The following is a 27,120-nucleotide window of genomic DNA, read 5'->3' on the forward strand; positions in this document are numbered from 1 at the left end:
TGCAAGAAAACAGTAGGGCATATTCTGTAGCATTCTCTCAAGCCTCTAGGAAACACTGCTCTTGTGAAATTCTCTGATTCCCTCAATCTGATGGCTGCTTGTCATTGCTACGTTCTAAAATCCCATGTTATCTTCTGTCATAGAATTTACCACACAGCACCACCCCCGGCCCCCAGAACTGTAATCACTGGTCTCCTTGTTTATCTCCGTATCTGTCCCTGGAATCTAGTCTGTTTGAGGTCAGGGACTGTGTCTTATTTGACTTTGGAGCTCCAGCATCTAGCTCAGTAGAAACTCAGTAATTAGGGATAAGTGAATGAGCCCTTAAATTCTGCAGGCAAAGAACTGGTGTCTGGACCTTGGAGAAGAGCCTCATTTTGAGGAGAGAGGAGAATGAGTTAGGGAAGGAAGCAGAGCTACATTTGATCAGAGAAGAAGGAAAAGAACCAAAATAGTATTCTGTCACGAGAGTCAAGGGAAAAAGGGGAGACATTTTTGAGGAATTATCAATTGCCACAAAGACATCAATGAAAATGCGAATTATAAAGAGTTTGGGGGTTTGTCAGAGTCATTAGTGGCCATAAAAAGGCAAGATGGAAGCAGGATCTCAAGGGGTTAAGGAGAGAGTACGAGATGAGGAAATGGGGGTAGAGGGTCAAAACATGCACTTAGAAGTGAGGCTGCAAAAGGAAGGAGATTTGGAGGTGGCCAAGCAGAATGGGAGAACCAAAGCTGGCAGCCTCGCTAGGAAGAACTGTGTTCATTTGAAGGCAGAGATCGGAGGTGCCTTCAACGCCCATCTCCTGGCCCTTGGGATGGCTCAGGGACTCTGCTGGCATATGTGGGCGATGGAGGGATGAGCCACCTGAACATCCTGGTGGTCAAGTCAGTAGTACATTTACTCCGAAGCCACGTGCACTTAGCCCTGCACTAGGCCCTTTGAATGATTTTGTCTCTTTTAAACTTGTATCCTCCCTTCCCCCCAGGAAACATGGTGGAATGGTGCTTACCTCAAGATATTGACCTTGAAGGCGTTGAGTTCAAGTCTATGGCCAGTGGGTCCCATAAAATTCAGTCTGATTTCATGTAAGTACTGCTGATTGCAAGTCTTCTCGGTACCATTTCCTCTGCCTCTGTGCTTTCCCCCAGAGAATAAGGGCTCTCATTGGGGCATTTTCAGGAAGTGTGTGTAAATGCCCTGAAAATATATACTGGTTTGTGTTTTTATATCAGTTTGCTAGCAAGAAGTTCCCAAGCTTTCATTAGGTTCTCGATGAGTTTCATGATCCAAAAATGTTAAGAACTCCTGCCATAGAGGTTCTCTCCTTTCCTAAGACATGATTGGGCCTTGCTTGAGGTTTGGCTTTAATAAAGGAATAGAGTTTCGGTTGCATTTGCGTTAACTTAAGACATGTATGTGCTAAAACTTGAAATTCGAGCTTTAAGTAAGGCCAGTTTGTAGTCCTGTGTAATTAAGATTCTTGAGAGGAGCAAATTGAAAGAATGTAAGGGTGATGGAGTAGCTTTCATCTTCTCATTGGGCTGAAACCATGACAGACATAAGTGTGAGAAAGGGGAAGGAAACAAAGTGACAGCTCTGGTCAAATGTTCTATTTAAAATATCAGAGACTCAGGAAGCGAGGAGAGAATCAACACAGTTTATGCTAATAAAACAGAGGTCCCCCCATCAGGTCAGTTGTTATGCAGGAGGAGAAGGGCTGTACCATGGTCATGGGCAACTGAGCAGCAGCAGACTTTGCAGAGATCAAGTCCTGGCTCCAGTGGGATGACCCTTGGCGAGTTCCACAATTTCTTTGAGCCTTGGTTGTCCCATCTGTGAGGTTGAGGGGCTTGGGCTGATAGTCCCCCTGAGATTCTAAAAAAGGTTTTTCTCAGGCTGAGTTTTCTCATGTAGAGCCCTGGACACAGTTATGTCGTTTGCTCGCGACTGCATCTCAAAGGCAAAACACAAAGTAAAATGAAATTTCTCTCTCTGATTTCGAGCCACGCTACACATTGGGTCTATTTTAGCTATTTCCGAAAGGGGCCCTTCTTTGGCCTGGCCTGCTTCGCCAACATGCCTGTGGAAAGCGAGCTGGAGCGTGGCGCCCGGATGAAATCCGTGGGCATCCTCTCTCCATCCTACACCCTGCTGTACCGGTACATGCACTTCCTGGAGAACCAAGTCCGGTATGTGGCTTACATATGGGGTGGGGTGCAGGGAGGGCAGAGGCAGCAGGGCTCTGCCAGTTGGTGTGCTGGGATGAGCCCTCAGGGGTAAAGGCTGTACATCAGAACGGCAGATGCCTCACCAAGAGCATCCATGGCTGAGTCTCACACCTCGGGTGGTGGTCTTTGTGTTTCAGCCAGCGAGCGTCCTGCGTAAATGATTCTTCATCCTCAAATGACAGCTGGGGTAGATTTTGCTTTCAGCTTATATTAATATTGTCATCCATTTTGTTGAATTAATTTGTTGACATTGACGTGATCTTTGCTTACCTTAAACCACAGTAATTATCTCCTCGCCCCAGGCAAATAGACTCTCAACTTTTTTTTAAGCCTAATCATTTATTATTGGAGATAATTATTATCATTGGGGGTAATAGGAAGGGAATTTTTAACAGAAGCTGCAAAACTATTAATTCATTTTTTTTTCATCATGTGAGTAACCTAATTTTATTTCAGATTTTGAAGGGAAAATCTACCCCTAAGCCCTGAAGCACTGTTAAAATTTTGGCACATTTGCCTCTCTTCTGGTATGCATGTGTGTGTACTTTATTTATTTATTTTTAAATATTTATTTATTTATTTGGTTGTGTCAGGTCTTAGTTGTGGCTTGCGGGCTCCTTAGTTGTGGCATGTGAACTCTTAGTTGCAGCACGCATGTGGGATCTAGTTCCCTGGCCTGGGATCGAACCCGGGCCCCCTGCATTGGGAGTGTGGAGTCTTAACCACTGCGCCACCAGGGAAGTCCCATGTGTGTGTACTTTAAAATAATATATACATACTTGGCACCATAGGACATACATACTTTTATATCATATGCGTTTAAAAGTTATTGTTATTTTAATTTTTGATATATAGTCTATCTTGGTCATCTTTGAAAGAATATGAAATTGTGGGAAAAAAATGTTTATTATTGAAAAATTTATGTGAACGTACAAATGAATTTTAACAATTCTTCCAAATCTTAACACCCAGTGAGATATCCATTGTCAGTATTCAGCGAATGCCATTCTAAAATAGACATAATTTTACAAAAATAGGGTTAATATTTTATGAAGATTTAATTTTATCAAATAGGCTAGTTTGAAATATATTTATTTGTATATATCAGAGAAAAAGAGTAAGTGAAACTGAAGGAATTGTCAAACTTTAATTTTTTTTCACAGTAAGATATGTTATTTCTTGGAATGTTCCTCCAGAGTTAAGAAAAAAGACTGCAAAACATGAAGATACAGTGTCATTCTTATTGAGAAATAACGTATATATAATAAAGTGCACAAATCTTTGTATAGGTGTCATTGGTGTTTTTAGGTTGTGTTTTAGTTGTAGACGGTCAGGTATCTTATACTTCTTCCCAGAACGCCTCCCCGACTTTACTTTTCAACTTTCATATACTGTGAGATTTATTACATTTAGTTCTGTAATCACAATTCCCATGATTCTTTTTTTTTTAAATTTATTTATTGATTTTTGGCTGTGTTGGGTCTTCGTTTCTGTGCGAGGGCTTTCTCTAGTTGCGGCGAGCAGGGGCCACTCTTCATCGCGGTGCGCGGGCCTCTCACTGTCGTGGCCTCTCTTGTTGCGGGGCACAGGCTCCAGATGTGCAGGCTCAGTAGTTGTGGCTCATGGGCCTAGCCGCTCCGCGGCATGTGGGATCTTCCCGGACCGGGGCACGAACCCGTGTCCCCTGCGTTGGCAGGCGGATTCCTAACCACTGCGCCACCAGGGAAGCCCCGATTCCCATGATTCTTAAGTCTCAGTTATATGTTTACGACCACGTCCAGGGCTTAACTGTGGCTTGCTACGTTCCAGAACCCGTGATTTATTTCTTGGTTGGTTAGATTTTGCCATCAAGCATCTTTTGTTTCTTTTTTTTTTCATGAAAGGATCATGGGTGCTGCCTTCTCTCAAATCTTGCGTGCTTGATAGTATTGGTCTTTTTTACCTTTACTCTTGGCTGGGTATAAGATCCTTAAATCTTTTCTTTCTTCCTCTCAGGATGCTATAAATATTGTGCAGCAATATTCTGATATTGGTTGTTTCAGAGAAGTCTCTTTTGTCTAGATCCCTATAGATTCTTTATCTGTGATGTTTCTGAACAGTTTTTTTCTGGGATAGTTTGTCCCTTTTTATCTATAGATATGACATTTATTTTTAATTTCAGGAACCTTTTCTTCTACAATAAAATACTCAACTTTTCCTCTGCGTTTTCCCTTCTTCTTCAGGAACACCAGTTATGTATATGTTTTCTCCCCATTGTCCTCCATATTTTTCATTTTGATGATTATTTTAATAGCTCTGTAGTGCTAGAGCTGTCCCATTAGCTTACTCGATTATTCCCTATGGTTAAGCAGTTAGCATGCTTCTAATTGTTTTAACTGCTCCTCTACATTTTGGAGCTGTGATACATATTTTTCTGTATTTGAAATTTTTCCTCAGTTTTGTGTCTCAGAAGTAACATTGAATTTAAAAAAAATTTTTTTTATTGGGATCTTGACACTTTAAAAAAATTATTACTGCTTTTGAAAAATTAATTTCCCAAGGAGGCAATACATTCTCGTGGTTCAAAAGCCAAAAATTCTAAGGAGGTATTATATTAGAGTCCTGGCTAAATGGTGATAACGGAGGCCCCAAAATACACTGGCTCAAACAAGACAGAAGATTCTTCCCCATGTAATGTTCTAGAGGTAGGAGGGTGGTCAGGGCAAGCAGCCTGCCGTCCCCGCAATTCGGGGCCCACGCTGCTTCTCTTATTATTCTACCATATCCTGAGAGTGATTTTGTGTTCTAAGATGTTCTTCTCACCTGCTTGAAGCTGCTCACCACTACTATGTCTGCATTCCAGCCCGTAGGGAGGAATGAAGGACCTGAAAGTTGCATACGTCACTTCTCATATCCCATTGTCAAGTCCTCAATCACAAAGACACACCTGACAGCAAAGGACACTGGGAAAGGTAGTCTCTAGTTGGGTGACCTTGTGACCAGTTAAAATTCGGGGGCTCCTGTTGCAAACAGGAAGAAGAGAAGAATGGATCTGGAGGAAATTTTAGCAGCCTCTGCTTCAGTTTGTCCCCCGGCGACCTCAGTATCCGTGTGTACTCTTCTTCCCAGACACAGAGGACATTCCTCCCACCCCGAGACATCATAGAGTCTCATCTGGTTCATGTTTCTAGTCTGAAATCCAGGGTTTCTGCGTGATTTGAGGCAATCAGGACATGGTTCTCTTATCCTGGAAAGCTGTGAAAGAACCGTCACGTCCTCCATTCCCACCTCCCAAATGCAGAATAGAAGTAGAAGAGGAACCACAATACAAGCTCCCATTTGAAAAAGAAGAATGAGAAATAATATGAGCGGTCGTTAGTCCATAATAACAATGAAATTCTGCTGAGCAGGGATGGCAAAGACCCCTTGTCCTCACAGAGTGCCGTGCTCCTGGCTACACCTGGGCCCTGCTCACTAGAATCCCCTTGTCCGGTTTCCTCCACGGCTCCTGGCTTTGCCTTCTGGGGGTTCTTTATCCCTTTTGTGCCATAACCACTTTTTTTTTTTTTTTTTTAATACTATGCTTAGTGAGCTCTTGGATTTAACATGTTGCTATTATTATTATTTTTTTAAATTTTATTTATTTATTTATGGCTGTGTTGGGTCTTCGTTTCTATGCGAGGGCTTTCTCCAGTTGCGGCAAGCGGGGGCCACTCTTCATCGCGGTGCGCGGGCCTCTCACCATCGCGGCCTCTCCTGTTGCGGAGCACAGGCTCCAGACGCGCAGGCTCAGCAATTGTGGCTCACGGGCCTAACCGCTCTGCGGCATGTGGGATCTTCCCAGACCAGGGCTCGAACCTGTGTCCCCTGCATTGGTAGGCAGACTCTCAACCACTGCGCCACCAGGGAAGCCCCCATAACCACTTTTGAAGCAGGCATTGGTGAACACTGGGGAAAGCTGCATGGCTTCGGAACATGTTTCCTGCTGGTGTGGGTTTGGGGCTCTAGTGATTTCTTTAAGGGTTGAGAAGTCACCGGCTTATATAGGCCAAGAATGTGACAATACAGATGAGATCTGGCGATTTCAGGGTGCTATGGCCATAGACAAGAATGTGACAATACAGTTCCCTCAAAAACTGAATAGGCTTCTTGGTCTGTTTGCTTCCAGTCAATCCCATGTAAAAATATCCACTGGCCAAGATCTCCTCTAGGTCTTAGTTTTTAAGTCAGTAGATGGTGGCCTGGTTACTGGTCACTGTTCTTGGCGTATCTATCTTGCCCTGGTTTTAATGGCAACTACCCTGAGACTGTAGCCTAAATCTGGGCTTTATAAATGGGCAGACTCCCGTGTCTGGGAGAGTTTCATAGACGCTTTGAGAGAAATTCTTACCGCCTGCTTTTTTTTTCTTTTTTCTTTTTTTTACATCTTTATTGGAGTATAATTGCTTTACAATGTTGTGTTAGTTTCTGCTGTATAACAAAGTGAATCAGCTATACGTATACATATATCCCCATATCTCCTCCCTCTTGCGTCTCCCTCCCACCCTCCCTATCCCACCCCTCTAGGTGGTCACAGAGCACTGAGCTGATCTCCCTGTGCTATGCAGCTGCTTCCCACTAGCTACCTATTTTACATTTGGTAGTGTATATATGTCCATGCCACTCTCTCACTTCGTCCCAGCTTACCCTTCCCCCTCCCCATGTCCTCAAGTCCATTCTCTACATCTGCGTCTTTATTCCTGTGCTGCCCCTAGGTTCTTCAGAACCTTTTTTTTTTTTTTTAGATTCCATACATATATGTTAGCATATGGTATTTGTTTTTCTTTTTCTGACTTACTTCACTCTGTATGACAGACTCTAGGTCCATCCACCTCACTACAAATAACTCAGTTTCGTTTCTTTTTATGGCTGAGTAATAATCCATTGTATATACCTGCCACATCTTCTTTATCCATTCCTCTGTCCATGGACACTTAGGTTGCTTCCATGTCCTGGCTGTTGTAAATAGTGCTGCAATGAACATTGTGGTACATGACTCTTTTTGAATTATGGTTTTCTCAGGGTATATGCCCAGTAGTGGGATTGCTGGGTCTTTTAAGGAATCTCCATACTGTTCTCCATAGTGGCTGTATCAATTTACATTCTCACCAACAGTGCAAGAGGGTTCCCTTTCCTCCACACCCTCTCCAGCATTTGTGGTTTGTAGATTTTCTGATGATGCCCATTCTAACTGGTGTGAGGTGATACCTCATTGTGGATTTGATTTGCATTTCTCTGATCATTAGTGATGTTGAGCATCTTTTCATGTGTTTGTTGGTAATCTGTATATCTTCTTTGGAGAAATGTCTATTTAGGTCTTCTGCCCATTTTTGGATTGGGGTGTTTTTTTTTTTTGATATTGAGCTGCATGAGCTGCTTGTAAATTTTTGAGATTAATCCTTTGTCAGTTGCTTCATTTGCAAATATTTTATCCCATTCTGAGGGTTGTCTTTTTGTCTTGTTTATAGTTTCCTTTGCTGTGCAAAAGCTTTTAAGTTTCATTAGGTCCCATTTGTTTACTTTTGTTTTTATTTCCATTTCTCTAGGTTATCTCCTGCTTTTTGGGTACAGAGGAATTGGTTTTTTCAGTCCCGTGGGGTCCCAAATATTTCTAGTCTCAATTAATTTATATTGCAGAACTCAGAATGTACACCCTTACACTGTATATCCCACCATTTCTTGCTTATTTTCATCTTGCTCTTGTAGTAGTAAGATGAAAACTACTAAAAACTAAAAACATCAAGGGGCTATCAGTGCTCTGTTTCTCACTGCTTCCCTTAAAGTTACAAGTTCAGATGATACAAGGCCTGTCTTCCAAGTTATTGAAGTTCTAGCAAAGTTTTTTCTTGTTTTTTTTTTTTAGTCATCTTCCCGTTCTAGCTACTAAGCCAATGCTACAGTGTGGTTTTTGATACTATGGTAAATCATTCCTAAATATCATTTTCTGCTTTAGGTCAAATCCAGGCTAAGTTGCTATAACAAAGAAACCCAAAATACAGTGACTCAAACAATGTAGAAGTACAGCTTTTCTAGCATGACAATCCCAGAGGAAGGGAAGTAGTCCAGTGTGGTAGATGGCTTTGTTCCACTGGGTCATTTCTGGGACCCAAGTCTTTCTGTTTTGTATCCTGCCATCTGCTAGAGTATTGTCCTCACCCACATGGTAGAAGTTGATTCACCATTGCTAGGTCTTGCAGGAAGGGGAAACACACAGGAATCCCAGAAATTGAACACATCGCTTCTGCCCACATTTCATTGACCTGTTCTTAGTTCCTAGCCACACCTAGCAGCAAGACAGTCTAGGAAATGGGGTCCTTAACTGGGTGGCCACGTGACCAGCTAAATTTTGGAAGGTTCTGTTACTAAGGGAAGAAGAGAATGGCAGTCTCAACCACTGGCATAAAATGAAGTCTTCACCCAGTTCCCGTATCCATCCAATCATCCCAGTAATCACTGCTGATTTCCCATGTATCTTTCCAAAGCTTGTGTATGTGTATATACAAATACAAATGTATATTCTTATTTTCCCTCTTTTCATACAAAAGATAGCATGTTATACATGTTGTTTGCACCTTGCCTTTTTCATTCAACAATATATCTGGGAGATCTTCTCATATTAGTACATGGAGAGCTTCTTCATTGTTTTTCGCAGTTGTATTACGTGCCCTGTATAAAAGAACCAGGCCTGCTTTATCAAGTCGCTTACTGATAGACATTTGGTTGTTTCCAGCCTTTTGCTGTTATGATGCTGCACTGAATACCTATGAGCAAGTATAATTTCACACATGAGTAGTATATGTGTACATTAAATTTCTAGAAATGAAATTGGTGATTCAAAGAGCATATGTATTTGTAATTTTAATAGATATTGTCAAATTGATTTACATAGAGATTGTACCATTTTACATGCCCAGCAGTAACGCAAGAGAATGCTGTTTCCTCACAGCATTGCCCACACAAAAATACAGCTTGTGGATTTTTGGCATTCTGATTGCTAAAACACGGTACATGAGTATAATTTTAATTCGCATTTTTTTTTTATTCCCCTCATATTTGTTACATAGTCTTTTAATATCTTAACTCACATTCAGCTTTCTTTTTTTTTTTCAATTTTTTTTTTCAAATTTTTTTTTTTTTTTAATTACACTATACTAGGTGTGCTTTATTTATTTATTAATGGCTGTGTTGGATCTTCGTTTCTGTGCGAGGGCTTTCTCCAGTTGCGGCAAGCGGGGGCCACTCTTCATCGCTGTGCGCGGGCCTCTCACTATCACGGCCTCTCTTGTTGCGGAGCACAGGCTCCAGACGCGCAGGCTCAGTAATTGTGGCTCACGGGCCCATTTGCTCTGTGGCATGTGGGATCTTCCCAGACCAGGGCTCGAACCCGTGTCTCCTGCACTGGCAGGCAGATTCTCAACCACTGCGCCACCAGGGAAGCCCCGCATTTTTCTTAGGAGTGAGGACGAGCACCTTCATACATGTTTGAGTCATTTATATTTCCTCTTCTGTGAACTGTTCCGAGCCTTTGCTACATTATTTTTTTAAATTAATTAATTAATTTATTTTTGGCTGCATTGGGTCTTCGTTGCTGCACGCGGGCTTTAGTTGCGTCAAGTGGGGGATACCCTTCGTTGCGGTGCGTGACCTTCTCATTGTGGTGGCTTCTCTTGCTGTGGAGCACGGGCTCTAGGCACGCGGGCCTCAGTAGCTGTGGCACGTGGGCTCCAGAGTACAGGCTCAGTATTTGTGGCGCACAGGCTTAGCCGCTCCGCGGCATGTGGGATCCTCCCAGACCAGGGCTCGAACCCATGTCCCCTGCATTGGTAGGCAGATTCTTAACCACTGCGCCACCAGGGAAGCCCTGCTACATTATTTTTTGATCGTTGGCTTTTTCTTATTAATTTCTAGGCGTTCTTTGTGTAATATGGAGATTCGTTCTTTGTGATATTTTTTCCACTTTTCCGTTTGTCTTTTAACATTACTTTTTGTCATGCAGATGTTTTTCTTCCTTGAGTTCGATAATATTCCTATGGCTTCTAGATTTTGAGTCATAGCTAGAATGGTTTTGCAGTTTGGTGATTAAAGAGGGCTCAGGGTAACATGAGAGAAGGACTTGCATGAGAAGGTATGAGGAAAAGAAAGAAGCGTAGTGATGTAAGCCCAGGTCTAGGCAGGGGTGATACTTGACTGCAGCAATGACTTTTATATAAATTAACTAGACTTGATTTTTTTTTTTTTAAAGACAATCAGATGTTTTTATTTATTTATTTATTTATTTATGGCTGTGTTGGGTCTTCGTTTCTGTGCAAGGGCTTTCTCTAGTTGTGGCAAGCGGGGGCCACTCTTCATCGTGGTGCACGGGCCTCTCACCATCGCGGCCTCTCCCGCTGCGGAGAACAGGCTCCAGACATGCAGGCTCAGTAATTGTGGCTCACGGGCCCAGCCGCTCCACGGCATGTGGGATCTTCCCAGACCAGGGCTCGAACCCATGTCCCCTGCATTGGCAGGCAGATACTCAACCACTGCGCCACCAGGGAAGCCCTAGACTTGATTTTTGAAAACACTGAATCCATGTTTTATTTTTATTTTTACTTATGATATCCTAACGTTATTTGTTAATATTTCACCTATAACTCTTGGCTTCGATATCTCCCTAGTTAGAGAGTCTTTTCTATGACTATTTCTTATTAATCTGAAGATATTGGAGAACTGCTATATAATTTTAAAGGGTTAATTTTAAACCACATTTTTGACCTTGCTTAGATCATGATTCAAAGAACCTACTGTAAAATAACATTTCGGGGACAGTTGGTATAATTTGAAAGTGGACTGGATATTAGTTTGGATTAAGGCACATTATTTTGTTAGGCAAGATAATGCCATGGTGGTTATGTTATTTATTATTATTTTTTTAATCAATCATCAATTTTATACACAGCACTTTATACATGTCAATCCCAATCGCCCAATTCAGCACACCACCATCCCCACCCCACCGCAGTTTTCCCCCCTTGGTGTCCATACATTTGTTCTCTACATCTGTGTCTCAACTTCTGCCCTCCAACCCTGTTCATCAGTACCATTTTTCTAGGTTCCACATACATGCATTAATATACGATATTTGTTTTTCTCTTTCTGACTTACTTCACTCTTTATGACAGTCTCTAGATCCATCCACTTCTCAACAAATGACTCAATTTCATTCCTTTTTATGGCTGAGTAATATTCCATTGTATATATGTACCAAAACTTCTTTATCCATTCGTCTGTTGATGGGCATTTAGGTTGCTTCCATGACCTGGCTATTGTAAATAGTGCTGCAATGAACATTTGGGTGCATGTGTCTTTTTTTTTTTTTTTTTAAACATCTTTATTGAAGTATAATTGCTTTACAATGGTGTGTTAGTTGCTGCTTTATAACAAAGTAAATCAGTTATACATATACATATGTTCCCATATCTCTTCCCTCTTGCATCTCCCTCCCTCCCACCCTCCCTATACCACCCCTCTAGGTGGTCACAAAGCACCGAGCTGATCTCCCTGTGCTATGCAGCTGCTTCCCCCTAGCTATCTATTTTACATTTGGTAGTGTATATATGTCCATGACACTCTCTCACCCTGTCACATCTCACCCCTCCCCCTCCCCATATCCTCAAGTCCATTCTCTAGTAGGTCTGTGTCTTTATTCCCATCTTGCCACTAGGTTCTTCATGACCTTTTTTTTTTCTTAGATTCCATATATATTTGTTAGCATATTTTTCTCTTTCTGACTTCCTTCACTCTGTATGACAGACTCTAACTCCATCCACCTCATTACAAATACCTCCATTTCGTTTCTTTTTATGACTGAGTAATATTCCATTGTATATATGTGCCACATCTTCTTTATCCATTCATCCGATGATGGACACTTAGGTTGCTTCCATGTCCTGGATATTGTAAATAGAGCTGCAGTGAACATTTTGGTACATGACTCTTTTTGAATTATTGTTTTCTCAGGGTATATGCCCAGTAGTGGGATTGCTGGGTAATATGGTAGTTCTATTTTTAGTTTTTTAAGGAACCTCCATACTGTTCTCCATAGTGGCTGTATCAATTTACATTCCCACCAACAGTGCAAGAGTGTTCCCTTTTCTCCACACCCTCTCCAGCATTTATTGTTTCTAGATTTTTTGATGATGGCCATTCTGACCAGTGTGAGATGATACCTCATTGTAGTTTTGATTTGCATTTCTCTAATGATTAATGATGTTGAGCATTCTTTCATGTGTCTGTTGGCAATCTGTATATCTTCTTTGGAGAAATGTCTATTTAGGTCTTCTGCCCATTTTTGGATTGGGTTGTTTGTTTTTTTGTTATTGAGCTGCATGAGCTGCTTGTAAATCTTGGAGATTAATCCTTTGTCAGTTGCTTCATTTGCAAATATTTTCTCCCATTCTGAGGGTTGTCTTTTCGTCTTGTTTATGGTTTCCTTTGCTGTGCAAAAGCTTTTAAGTTTGATTAGGTCCCATTTGTTTATTTTTGTTTTTATTTCCATTTCTCTAGGAGGTGGGTCAAAAAGGATCTTGCTGTGATTTATGTCATAGAGTGTTCTGCCTATGTTTTCCTCTAAGAGTTTGATAGTGTCTGGCCTTACATTTGGATCTTTAATCCATTTTGAGTTTATTTTTGTGTATGGTGTTAGGGAGTGTTCTAATTTCATTCTTTTACATGTAGCTGTCCAGTTTTCCCAGCACCACTTATTGAAGAGGCTGTCTTTTCTCCATTGTATATTCTTGCCTCCTTTATCAAAGATAAGGTGACCATAGTTGTCTGGGCTTATCTCTGGGCTTTCTATCCTGTTTCATTGACCTATATTTCTGTTTTTGTGCCAGTACCATACTGTCTTGATTACTGTAGCTTTGTAGTATAGTCTGAAGTCAGGGACCCTGATTCCTCCAGCTCCGTTTTTCGTTCTCAAGATTGCTTTAGCTATTCGGGGTCTTTCGTGTTTCCATACAAATTGTGAAATTTTTTGTTCTAGTTCTGTGAAAAATGCCATTGGTAGTTTCATAGGGTTGCATTGAATCTGTAGATTGCTTTGGGTAGTATAGTCATTTTCACAATGTTGATTCTTCTAATCTAAGAACATGGTATATCTCTCCATCTGTTTGTATCATCTTTAATTTCTTTCATCATTGTCTTATAGTTTTCTGCATAGAGGTCTTTTGTCTCCTTAGGTAGGTTTATTTCTAGATATTTTATTCTTTTTGTTGCAGTGGTAAATGGGAGTGTTTTCTTAATTTCACTTTCAGATTTTTCATCATTAGTATATAGGAATGCAAGAGATTTCTGTGCATTAATTTTGTATCCTGCTACTTTACCAAATTCATTGATTAGTCCTAGTAGTTTTCTGGTAGCATCTTTAGGATTCTGTATGTATAGTATAATGTCATCTGCAAACAGTGACAGTTTTACTTCTTCTTTTCCAATTTGGATTCCTTTTATTTCTTTTTCTTTTCTGATTGCTGTGGCTAACACTTCCAAAACTATGTTGAATATTAGTGGTGAGAGTGGGCAACCTTGTCTTGTTCCTGATCTTAGTGGAAATGGTTTCAGTTTTTCACCATTGAGGACAATGTTGGCTGTGGGTTTGTCATATATGGCCTTTATTATGTTGAGGAAAGTTCCTTCTATGCCTACTTTCTGCAGGGCTTTTATCATAAATGGGTGTTGAATTTTCTCGAAAGCTTTCTCTGCATCTATTGAGATGATCATATGGTTTTTCTCCTTCAATTTGTTAATATGATGTATCACATTGATTGATTTGCGTATATTGAAGAATCTTTGCATTCCTGGAATAAACCCCACTTGATCATGGTGTATGATCCTTTTAATGTGCTGTTGGATTCTGTTTGCTAGTATTTTGTTGAGGATTTTTGCATCTATGTTCATCAGTGATATTGGCCTGTAGTTTTCTTTCTTTGTGACATCTTTGTCTGGTTTTGGTATCAGGGTGATGGTGGCCTCGTAGAATGAGTTGGGGAGTGTTCCTCCCTCTGCAATATTTTGGAAGAGTTTGAGAAGGATAGGTGTTAGCTCTTCTCTAAATGTTTGATAGCATTCGCCTGTGAAGCCATCTGGTCCTGGGGTTTTGTTTGTTGGAAGATTTTTAATCACAGTTTCAATTTCAGTGTTTGTGATTGGTCTGTTCATATTTTCTATTTCTTCCTGGTTCAGTCTCAGCAGGTTGTGCATTTCTAAGAATCTGTCCATTTCTTCCAGGTTGTCCATTTTATTGGCATAGAGTTGCTTGTAGTAATCTCTCATGATCGTTTGTATTTCTGCAGTGTCAGTGGTTACTTCTCCTTTTTCATTTCTAATTCTGTTGATTTGGGTCTTCTCCCTTTTTCTCTTGATGAGTCTGGCTAATGGTTTATCAATTTTGTTTATCTTCTCAAAGAACCAGCTTTTAGTTTCATTGATTTTTGCTATTGTTTCCTTCATTTCTTTTTCATTTATTTCTGATCTGATCTTTATGATTTCTTTCCTTCTGCTAGCTTTGGGGTTTTTTGTTCTTCTTTCTCTAATTGCTTTAGGTGCAAGGTTAGGTTGTTTATTTGAGATGTTTCCTGTTTCTTGATGTAGGCTTGTATTGCTATAAACTTCCCTCTTAGGACTGCTTTTGCTGCATCCCATAGGTTTTGGTTCGTCGTGTCTCCATTGTCATTTGTTTCTAGGTATATTTTGATTTCCCCTTTGATTTCTTCAGTGATCACTTCGTTATTAAGTAGTGTATTGTGTAGCCTCCATGTGTTTGTATTTTTTACAGATCTTTTCCTGTAATTGATATCTAGTCTCATAGCGTTGTGGTCGGAAAAGATACCTGATACAATTTCAATTTCTTAAATTTACCGAGGCTTGATTTGTGACGCAGGATATGATCTATCCTGGAGAATGTTCCATGAGCACTTGAGAAAAATGTGTATTCTGTTGTTTTTGGGTGGAATGTCCTATAAATATCAATTAAGTCCATCTTGTTTAATGTATCATTTAAAGCTTGTGTTTCCTTATTTATTTTCCTTTTGGATGATCTGTCCATTGGTGAAAGTGGGGTGTTAAAGTCCCGTACTATGATGGTGTTACTGTCAATTTCCCCTTTTTTTTTTTATTAATTAATTAATTAATTTATTTATTTTTGGCTGGGTTGGATCTTTGTTGCTGCCCGAGGGCTTTCTCTAGTTGTGGCGAGCGGGGGCTACTCTTCGTTGCGGTGCGCGGGCTTCTCACTGCAGTGGCTTCTCTTGTTGCAGAGCACGGGCTCTAGGCGTGCAGGCTTCAGTAGTTGTGGCTCGTGGGCTCAGTAGTTGTGGCTCGCAGGCTCTAGAGTGCGGGCTCAGTAGTTGTGGTGCACGGGCTTAGTTGCTCCGCGGCATGTGGGATCTTCCCGGACCAGGGCTTGAACCCGTGTCCCCTGCATTGGCAGGCGGATTCTTAACCACTGCGCCACCAGGGAAGCCATCAATTTCCCCTTTTATGGCTGTTAGTATTTGCCTTATGTATGAGGTGCTCCTATGTTGGGTGCATAAATATTTACAATTCTTGTATCTTCTTCTTGGATTGATCCCTTGATCATTATGTAATGTCCTTCTTTATCTCTTGTAATAGTCTTTATTTTAAAGTCTATTTTGTCTGATATGAGAATTGCTACTCCAGCTTTTTTTGATTTCCATTTGCATGGAATATCTTTTTCCATCCCCTCACTTTCAGTCTGTATGTGTCCCTAGGTCTGAGGTGGGTCTCTTGTAGACAGCATATATATGGGTCTTATTTTTGTATCCATTCAGCCAGTCTTTGTCTTTTGGTTGGAGCATTTAATCCATTTTCATTTAAGGTAATTATCGGTATGTATGTTCCTATTACCATTTTCTTAATTGTTTTGGGTTTGTTATTTTAGGTGTTTTCCTTCTCTTGTGTTTCTTGCCTAGAGAAGTTCCTTTAGCATTTGTTGTAAAGCTGGTTTGGTGGTGCTGAACTCTCTCAGCTTTTGCTTGTCTGTAAAGGTTTTAATTTCTCCATCAAATCTGAATGAGATCCTGGCTGGGTAGTGTAACCTTGGTTGTAGGGTTTTCTCCTTCATCACTTTAAGTATATCCTGCCACTCCCTTCTGGCTTGCAGAGTTTCTGCTGAAAGATCAGCTGTTAACCTTATGGGGATTCCCTTGTGTGTTATTTGTTGTTTTTCCCTTGCTGCTTTTAATATGTTTTCTTTATATTTAATTTTTGATAGTTTGATTAATATGTGTCTTGGCGTGTTTGTCCTTGGATTTATCCTGTATGGGACTCTCTGTGCTTCCAGGACTTGGTTAACTATTTCCTTTCCCATATTAGGGAAGTTTTCAACTATAATCTCTTCAAATATTTTCTCAGTCCCTTTCTTTTTCTCTTCTTCTTCTGGGACCCCTATAATTCGAATGTTGGTGCGTTTAATGTTGTCCCAGAGGTCTCTGAGACTGTCCTCAGTTCTTTTCATTCTTTTTTCTTTATTCTGTTCTGCAGTAGTTATTTCCACTATTTTATCTTCCAGGTCACTTATCTGTTCTTCTGCCTCAGTTATTCTGCTATTAATCCCATCTAGAGTATTTTTAATTTCATTTATTGTGTTTTTCATCCTTGCTTGGTTCCTCTTTAGTTCTTCTACGTCCTTGTTAAATGTTTCTTGCATTTTGTCTGTTCATTTCCAAGATTTTGGATCATCTTTACTATCATTATTCTGAATTCTTTTTCAGGTAGACTGCCTATTTCCTCTTCATTTGTTAGTTGTGGTGTGTTTTGACCCTGCTCCTTCACCTGCTGTGTGTTTTTTTGTCTTCTCATTTTGCTTATCTTTCTTTGTTTGGGGTCTCCTTTTCACAGGCTGCAGGTTTGTAGTTCCCGTTGTTTTTGGTATCTGTCCCCAGTGGCTAAGGTTGGTTCAGTGGGTTGTGTAGGCTTCCTGGTGGAGGGGACTAGTGCCTGTGTTCTGGTGGATGAGGTTGGATCTTGTCTTTCTGGTGGGCATGTCCACATCTGGTGGTGTGTTTTGGGGTGTCTGTGACCTTATTATGATTTTAGGCAGCCTCTCTGCTAATGGATGGGTCTGTGTTCCTGTCTTGCTAGTTGTTTGGCATAGGGTGTCCAGCACTGTAGCTTGCTGGTCGTTGAGTGAAGCTGGGTCTTGATGTTGAGATGGAGATCTCTGAGAGATTTTTGCCGTTTGGTATTACGTGGAGCTGGGAGGTCTATTGTGGACCAGTGTCCTGAAGTTGGCTCTCCCACCTCAGAGGCACAGCCCTGATGCCTGGCTGGAGCACCAAGAGCCTTTCATCCACACGGCCAAGTATGTGGGGATTTTCTTGCCTTTGGGGAGGTCTGACGTCTTCTGCCAGCGTTCAGTGGGTGTTCTGTAGGAGCAGTTCCACGTGTGGATGTATTGCTACTGTATCTGTGGGAAGGAAGGTGATCTCCGCTTCTTACTCTTCCGCCATCTTGCCCAGACCCCCCATGTGTCTTTTTGAATTATGGTTTTCTCTGGGTATATGCCCAGTAGTGGGATTGCTGGGTCATATGGTAATTCTATTTTTAGTTTTTTAAGGAACCTCCATATTGTTCTCCAGAGTGGCTGTATCAATTTACATTCCCACCAGCAGTGCAAGAGGGTTCCCTTTTCTCCACACCCTCTCCAGCATTTGTTGTTTGTAGATTTTCTGATGCTGCCCATTCTAACTGGTGTGAATTGATACCTCATTGTAGTTTTGATTTGCATTTCTCTAATAATTAGTGATGTTGAGCATCTTTTCATGTGCTTCGTAGCCATCTGTATGTCTTCTTTGGAGAAATGTCTCTTTAGGTCTTCTGCCCATTTTTGGATTGGGTCGTTTGTTTTTTTAATATTGAGCTGCATGTACTCTTTATATATTTTAGAGATTAATCCTTTTTCCGTTGATTCATTTGCAAATATTTTCTCCCATTCTGAGGGTTGTCTTTTCGTCTTGTTTATGGTTTCCTTTGCTGTGCAAAAGCTTTGAAGTTTCATTAGGTCCCATTTGTTTATTTGTGTTTTTATTTCCATGACTCTAGGAGGTGGATCAAAAAAGATCTTGCTGTGATTTATGTCAAAGAGTGTTCTTCCTATGTTTTCCTCTAAGAGTTTTATAGTGTCCAGTCTTACATTTAGGTCTCTAATCCATTTTGAGTTTATTTTTGTGTATGGTGTTAGGGAGTATTCTAATTTCATTCTTTTACATGTAGCTATCCAGTTTTCCCAGCACCACTTATTGAAGAGACTGTCTTTTCTCAATTGTGTATCTTTGCCTCCTTTGTCATAGATTAGTTGACCATAGGTGCGTGGGTTTATCTCTGGGCTTACTATCCTGTTCCATTGATCTATTTTTCTGTTTTTGTGCCAGTACCATATTGTCTTGATTACTGTAGCTTTGTAGTATAGTCTGAAGTCAGGGAGTCTGATTCCTCCAGCTCCGTTTTTTTCCCTCAAGGCTGCTTTGGCTACTCGGGGTCTTTGTGTCTCCATACAAATTTTAAGATGATTTGTTCTAGTTCCATAAAAAATGCCATTGGTAATTTGATAGGGATTGCATTGAATCTGTAGATTGCTTTGGGTAGTATAGTCATTTTCACAATGTTGATTCTTCCAATCCAAGAACATGGTATATCTCTCCATCTGTTGGTATCATCTTTAATTTCCTTCATCAGTGTCTTATAGTTTTCTGCATACAGGTCTTTTGTCTCCCTAGGTAGGTTTATTCCTAGGTATTTTATTCTTTTTGTTGCAATGGTAAATGGGAGTGTTTCCATAATTTCTCTTTCAGATTTTTCATCATTAGTGTAGAGGAATACAAGAGATTTCTGTGCATTAATTTTGTATTCTGCAACTTTACCAAATTCATTAATTAGCTCTAGCAGTTTTCTGGTGGCAGTTTTAGGATTCTCTATGTATAGTATCATGTCATCTGCAAACAGTGACAGTTTAACTTCTTCTTTTCCAATTTGTATTCCTTTTTATTTCTTTTTCTTCTCTGATTGCCGTGGCTAGAACTTCCAGAACTATGTTGAATAATAGTGGTGAGAGTGGACATCCTTGTCTCGTTCCTGATCTTAGAGGAAATGCTTTCAGTTTTTCACCATTGAGAATGATGTTTGCTGTGGGTTTGTCATGTATGGCTTTTATTATATTGAGGTAGGTTCCCTCTATGCCCACTTTCTGGAGAGTTTTTATCATAAATGGGTGTTGAATTTTGTCAAAAGCTTTTTCTGCATCTATTAAGATGATCATATGGTTTTTATTCTTCAATTTGTTAATATGGTGTATCACATTGCTTGATTTGCGTATATTGAAGAATCCTTGCATCCCTGGCATAAATCCCACTTGATTGTGGTGTATGATCCTTTTAATGTGTTGTTGGATTCTGTTTGCTAGTATTTTGTTGAGGATTTTTGCATCTATATTCATCAGTGATATTGGTCTGTAATTTTCTTTTTTTGTAGTGTCTTTGTCTGGTTTTGGTATCAGGGTGATGGTGGCCTCATAGAATGAGTTTGGGAATGTTCCTTCGTCTGCAAGTTTTTGGAAGAGTTTGAGAAGGATGGGTGTTAGCTCTTCTCTAAATGTTTGATAGAATTCACCTGTGAAGCCATCTGGTCCTGGACTTTTGTTTGTTGGAAGATTTTTAATCACAGTTTCAATTTCATTACTTGTGATTGGTCTGTTCATATTTTCTGTTTCTTCCTGGTTCAGGCTTGAAAGGTTATACCTTTCTAAGAATTTGTCCATTTCTCCCAGGTTGTCCATTTTATTGGCATAGAGTTGCTTGTCGTAGTCTCTTAGGATGCTTTGTATTTCTGTGGTGTCTGTTGTAACTTCTCCTTTTTCATTGCTGATTTTATTGATTTGAGTCCTCTCCCTCTTTTTCTTGATGAGTCTGGCTAATGGCTTATCAATTTTGTTTATCTTCTCAAAGAACCAGCTTTTAATTTTATTGATCTTTGCTATTGTTTTCTTTGTTTCTGTTTCATTTATTTCTGCTCTGATCTTTATGATTTCTTTCCTTCTGCTAACTTTGGGTTTTTTTTGTTCTTCTTTCTCTAGTTTCTTTAGGTGTAAGGTTAGATTGTTTACTTGAGATTTTTCTTGCTTCTTTAGGTAAGCTTGTATAGCTCTAAACTTCCCTCTTAGAACTGCTTTTGCTGCATCCCATAGGTTTTGGGTCGTCGTGCTTTCATTGTCATTTGTTTCTAGGTATTTTTTGATTTCCTCTTTGATTTCTTCAGTGATCTCTTGGTTATTTAGTAACGTATTGTTTAGCCTCCATGTGTTTGTGTTTTTTACGTTTTCTTCCCTGTAATTCATTTCTAATCTCATAGCGTTGTGGTCAGAAAAGATGTTTGATATGATTTCAATTTTCTTAAATTTACTGGGCTTGATTTGTGACCCAAGATGTGATCTATCCTGGAGAATCTTCCATGCGCACTTGAGAAGAACGTGTAATCTGCTGTTTTTGGATGGAATGTCCTATAAATATCAATTAGATCTATCTCGTCTATTGTGTCATTTAAAGCTTGTGTTTCCTTATTTATTTTCATTTTGGATGATCTGTCCATTGGTGTAAGTGAGGTGTTAATGTCCCCCCCTATTATTGTGTTACTGTTGATTTCCTCTTTTATAGCTGTTAGCAGTTGCCTTATGTATTGAGGTGCTCCTATGTTGGGTGCATATATATTTATAATTGTTATATCTTCTTCTTGGATTGATCCCTTGATCATTATGTAGTGTCCTTCCTTGTCTCTTGTAACATTCTTTATTTTAAAGTCTATTTTATCTGATATGAGTATAGCTACTCCAGCTTTCTTTTGATTTCCATTTGCATGGAATATCTTTTTCCATCCCCTCTCTTTCAGTCTGTATGTGTCCCTAGGTGTAAAGTGGGTCTCTTGTAGACAGCATATATATGGGTCTTGTTTTTATATCCATTCAGCAAGTCTGTGTCTTTTGGTTGGAGCATTTAATCCATTCACGTTTAAGGTAATTATCGATATGTATGTTCCTATGACCATTTTCTTAATTGTTTTGGGTTTGTTTTTGTAGGTCCTTTTCTTCTCTTGTGTTTCCCACTTAGAGAAGTTCCTTTAGCATTTGTTGTAGAGCTGGTGTGGTGATGCTGAATTCTCTTAGCTTTTGCTTGTCTGTAAAGCTTTTGATTTCTCCATCAAATCTAAATGAGATCCTTGCCGGGTAGAGTAATCTTGGTTGTAGCGTCTTCCCTTTCATCACTTTAAGTATATCATGCCACTCCCTTCTGGCTTGTAGAGTTTCTGCTGAGAAATCAGCTGTTAACCTTATGGGAGTTCCCTTGTGTGGTATTTGTCATTTTTCCCTTGCTGCTTTCAATAATTTTTCTTTGTCTTTAATTTTTGGCACTTTAATTACTATGTGTCTCGGCGTGTTTCTCCTTGAGTTTATGCTGTATAGGACTCTCTGCGCTTCCTGGACTTAGGTGGCTATTTCCTTTCCCATGTTAGGGAAGTTTTCGACTATAATCTCTTGAAATATTTTCTCTGGTCCTTTCTCTCTCTCTTCTCCTTCTGGGACCCCTATAATGCGAATGTTGTTGCGTTTAATGTTGTCCCAGAGGTTCTTAGGCTGTCTTCATTTCTTTTCATTCTTTTTTCTTTAGTCTGTTCCGCAGCAGTGAATTCCACCATTCTGTCTTCCAGGTCACTTATCCGTTCTTCTGCCTCAGTTATTCTGCTATTGATTCCTTCTAGTGTAGTTTTCATTTCAGTTATTGTATTGTTCATCTCTGTTTGTTTGTTCTTTAATTCTTCTAGGTCTTTGTTAATCATTTCTTGCATCTTCTCAATCTTTGCCTCCATTCTTATTCCGAGGTCCTGGATCATCTTCACTATCATTATTCTGAATTCTTTTTCTGGAAGGTTGCCTATCTCCGCTTCATTTAGTTGTTTTTCTGGGGTTTTTTCTTGTTCCTTCATCTGGTATATAGCCCTCTGCCTTTTCATCTTGTCTATCTTTCTGTAACTGTGGTTTTTGGTCCACAGGCTGCAGGATTGTAGTTTTTCTTGCTTCTGCTGTCTGCCCTCTGGTGGTTGAGGCTATCTAAGAGGCTTGATGGGAGGCTCTGGTGGTGGGTAGAGCTAACTGTTGCTGTGGTGGTCAGAGCTCTGTAAAACTTTAATCCACTTGACTGTTGATGGGTGGGGCTGGGTTCCCTCCCTGTTGGTTGTTTGGCCTGAGGCAACCCAACACTGGAGCCTACCTGTGCTCTTTGGTGGGGTTAATGGCAGACTCTGGGAGGGCTCACGCCAAGGAGTACTTCCCAGAACCTCCACTGCCAGTGTCCTTGTCCCCTCGGTGAAACAGAGCCAGCCCCCGCCTCTGCAGGAGACCCTCCAACACTAGCAGGTAGGTCTGGTTCAGTCTCCCCCAGGGTCACAGCTCCTTCCCCCGGGTCCCGATGCGCACAGTATTCCATGTGTGCCCTCCAAGAGTGGTATCTCTGTTTCCCCCAGTCCTGTCAAAGTCCTGCAATCAATTCCCACTAGGCTTCAAAGTCTGATTCTCTATGAATTCCTCCTCCCGTTGCCAGACCCCCAGGTTGGGAAGCCTGACGTGGGGCTCAGAACCTTCTCTCCAGTGGGTGGACTTCTGTGGTATTAGTGTTCGCCAGTCTGTGAGTCACCCTCCCAGCAGTTATGGGATTTGATTTTAATCTGTGCCCCTCCTACCGTCTCACTGTGGCTTCTCCTGTGTCCTTGGACATGGGGTATCCACCTTGGTGAAGTCCATTGTCTTCCTGTTGATGATTGTCCAGCAGCCAGTTGTGATTCTGGTGTTCTCACAAGAGGGAGTGAGCACACGTCCTTCTACTCCGCCATCTTGGTTAATCTCCCCAATGGTTATGTTATTTTTTTTTTTTTTAATTTTTTTTTTTTGAAATTCACGGTCTTTTATTTATTTATTTATTTATGACTGTGTTGGGTCTTCGTTTCTGTGCGAGGGCTTTCTCTAGTTGTGGCAAGTGGGGGCCACTCTTCATCGCGGTGCGCGGGCCTCTCACCATCGCGGCCTCTCTTGTTGCGGAGCACAGGCTCCAGACACGCAGGCTCAGTAACTGTGGCTCACGGGCCCAGTTGCTCCGTGGCATGTGGGATCTTCCCAGACCAGGGCTCGAACCCGTGTCCCCTGCATTGGCAGGCAGATTCTCAACCACTGCGCCACCAGGGAAGCCCGGTTATGTTATTTTTTAAATAGACTTTATTAGTTAGAGATGTATACTGACATATTTATGGGTAAAATGTTATAAAGGATTTGCTTTACAACATTTCAGAAAAAAGAGTGTTGGGTGTGTGGGCAGATAGGGTATAGGTGTAACCATGTTGATAAAATATTGTTGAGACTAAGTGGTGGATAATGGGGTCTATTATTCTTTTCTTTATACTTTTCGTTTATGTTTGAAATTTTCCATATTGAAAAGTTTAAAAAGACTAAATATAAACTTAACATGGAGTTATTGCAAAAAACTGAAAAATGGACAAAGGCTAACGGGAAAAAAAGAACGTAATCCCACGAGCCAGACGTATCTGCTGTTAACATTTATATCCTTCTGGTCTTTTTACCATGTATAAATGTGTACATACACATTAATTTTTAAAAAAAAAGAATGTTGAGGTCATTCAGTATCTAAATTTTCTAACTGACAGGTATGTTAACCTTTCAGTGTATCATGAATAATCATAGTCCTCATCGTCATTTTGGTGGTTCCTTAGCATCTCAGTATACAGACGAATTACAATTTATTCAGTTGTTTCACTGTTACTGGGCTTTTAGCCGGTTTCTTATTTTTCACCACCGTGAACATGAGTATCCTTACGGGTAAATGATTGTTCATATCCATATACAGATCTTTAGCCCTCATTCCTAGAAGTGGAATCGTTGGGTTGCAGGGTACGTACAGGGTACAATTGGATACAGATTTCAAGTGACCCTTCAGAAAGGTGGTACCATGTTGTACCTGCACCAGCAGCAAGTGGGAATGCCTGTTTCTCTGTACTTGCAAGGCCAGAAGACAGACTGGTGCAGAGCAGTAATGAGTACACAGGAGTGATGAAGTGTAATTGCTGTACAGAGGCATCTCTGATACTTACATTGGGTGCATTATTGCCCGGTGTGGTGGGGAAGGGAGGGTTAGTTGCAGTGGGCATCAGCATGGACACATAGCTTATGTTGTATCAGTGAAGGGGCTGCGGGCTTACGTAGCACCCCAGTGTCTCTGGTCCTTCAGGGGAATCCTTGATCTGGCCCAGAGCCCGTGGCTTCAGGTCAGTAGCGCATGTTGTGCCGGTTACTCTCTCATTTCTACATTGTCATGTCTCTTGGGCAGTTTCCATAGATACTTGGGCTGTGTTCCTTAATCTATGTGTCTGTGTAGATAAGATCACCAGGAAGGCCTCCTCATGAATCATCTTTGAAGCCCAGCTTATCTTCCAACACTCTCAGCCTTGTTTCAGTACCTTTGGGTTTATCTTGGTGTTAACACTTTGATAATCAATCTTGTTTATTGCAAAATCTATATAGTGTTTAAAATTTGAGGCTTTCATAAAACGGTTGTTTAACATTTATCCAGGAACTACCAATTTATATTTATGTCAGTGTTCGTGTTCTGTATTCCATATGATTGCCTTGTTCTGTCCCATCAGCCAGTGGTATAGGCTGTCAAAGGACAGGATCCTGAAACTAGCTTTTTGTATAAGAGACCCTTACTTAATAGTGAGCTTTTCTTTAGAATCTTGGTTCAAGTATAGAGTTTAATGTAGTCAAACAGGTAAGACAGTTAATTCAGAGGCAAATCAACAAGTAGCCAAAATATAGTATTAAAAATACAATAAAATGCTTCCCACAGTTCTTTTTAAGGAAATTAGGTCCTAATGAACACAGCTTTGAACTTAATTGTCTGTGTGTTATTTTGTAGTAATCAAGCTTTTATCCCTTTGACACATCCCTGAAGGGTGTCTGAAGTCGGCCATCAGAATCGTCAGACACAGCTTAGCCCCCATGGGTTTCCCATCTAGCGTGTGAACGTTTGTAAGAGTGAAAGAAATGATTATAAACACACATACCCCCAGGGTCATTTGTTATTACATCACACGACTGCCTCCTTTTGCAAAGCTTAAAACAAAATGTATAGGAGCCCCCAAATTAGAGAGCTATCACTCAGAGAAGAGTTTATTTTTGTAATCTTTTTTTGGGTGTACTTGATGATTTTTTTTTCTTTTTAAAAATGTAAATTTGGGACTTCCCTGGTGGCGCAGTGGTTAAGAATCCGCCTGCCAATGCAGGGGACATGGGTTCGAGCCCTGGTCTGGGATGATCCCACATGCCGCGGAGCAACTAAGCCCCTGCACCACAACTACTGAGCCTGTGCTCTAGAGCCCGCGAGCCACAACTGCTGAGCCCGTGTGCCACAACTGCTGAAGCCCGCGTGCCTAGAACCCGTGCTCCGCAACAAGAGAAGCCACCGCAATGAGAAGCCCGTGCACCGCAAGGAAGAGTAGCCCCTGCTCAACGCAACTAGAGTAAAGCTCGCGCGCAGCAACGAAGACCCAGTGCAGCCAAAAATAAATTAATTAATTTTTTTTTAAAAATGTAAATTTGGGGCTTCCCTAGTGGCGCAGTGGTTGAGAATCTGCCTGCCAATGCAGGGGACACGGGTTCGAGCCCTGGTCTGGGAGGATCCCACATGCCGCGGAGCAACTAGGCCCGTGAGCCACAACTACTGAGCCTGCGCATCTGGAGCCTGTGCTCCACAACAAGAGAGGCCGCGATAGTGAGAGGCCCGCGCGCCGCGATGAAGAGTGGCCCCCACTTGCCGCAACTAGAGGAAGCCCTCGCACAGAAACGAAGACCCAACACAGCCAAAAAATAAATAAAAATAAATAAATAATAATTAAAGGTGCTAATAATTTTAAAAAAAAAATGTAAATTTGCCTGAAGTTCTCTTCCAGGGCTTGCCCTGAATCTTCCCCGTTTACCCACTGTTTCCGAGCCCTCGCTGTGTACCTGGCTAGACTCTGCCCCATGTGCTAGGGAGGAAGGAACCTACTGTGAGGGGCTGAGATGTATGAGGCCCATTTTCTGCTTAACTCCATTTACACCTCAGAATGATATCACGGTATTACTAGTATCTGCGTTTTTAAGGAGGGGAAAAAAGCAGATTTTGAAAAGTTCAGTAGCTTGACCGAGATCTCACAGGGAAGAAGTGGCAGCCATAGCCTTGACGTCAGGAGCTGTACGTCCCTCTGGAGCAGAGATGTCTGGGGAGCAGCTGGGTACCGGTTGGATTGTGCGAATCTTGAATCTGAGTTTGTGTCATCGTTTGGAGGAAGCCGGCGATGACAGGTTGCCTTTCAGTCATCGTTGTACCAGGGCCAGCCGTAATCAGCAACGCCTCCCCTTGCTCAGTAAAGCTATATTTTGATTCTTTTTCAGTGTAAGAGAATGGAAATTATAGGGTTCTAAAGAAATTTAAATGGACTAAAAAGGTTTTAGTGCCTTTTATTTCTCCCTATATTAGTTTCCTAACGCTGCTCTAACAAAGTACCAAAAACTAGGTGACTGAGAACAACAGAAATGTATTATCTTACAGTTCTGGAGGCTAGAAGTCTAAAATCAAGGTGTCAGCAGGCTTGGTTTCTCCCCAGGGCTCTGAGAGAGAATCTATTCATGGCCTCTCTCCTACCTTCTGCAGTCTTTGCTCTTCCTTGGCTTGTAGATGCATCACTCTGATCTCTGCCTTCATTTTCACATGGTGTTCTCATGTGTGT

General features: G+C 41.0%; 1 protein-coding gene across 7 annotated transcripts in view; it reads left to right on the forward strand.

The window, feature by feature from the left end:
• Positions 1–27,120, forward strand: part of DENND11 (DENN domain containing 11) — a 61,763-nt gene that overhangs the window by 19,846 nt on the left and 14,797 nt on the right. For 3 of the 7 annotated variants that reach the window (XM_007177025.3, XM_057550267.1, XM_007177023.3), the window contains exons 2-3: positions 987–1,086; positions 2,005–2,190. In XM_007177025.3, coding sequence (XP_007177087.2) covers positions 992–1,086; positions 2,005–2,190 — 281 coding nt within the window. In that variant the 5' untranslated portion in view covers positions 987–991. The remainder of the gene's footprint in view (positions 1–986; positions 1,087–2,004; positions 2,191–27,120) is intronic. The other 4 variants (XM_057550268.1, XM_007177024.3, XM_057550270.1 and 1 more) reach the window with 2 other exon arrangements.

This window comes from Balaenoptera acutorostrata, chromosome 7 (assembly GCF_949987535.1).
Source record: "Balaenoptera acutorostrata chromosome 7, mBalAcu1.1, whole genome shotgun sequence".
Taxonomy (NCBI): Eukaryota; Metazoa; Chordata; class Mammalia; order Artiodactyla; family Balaenopteridae; genus Balaenoptera; species Balaenoptera acutorostrata.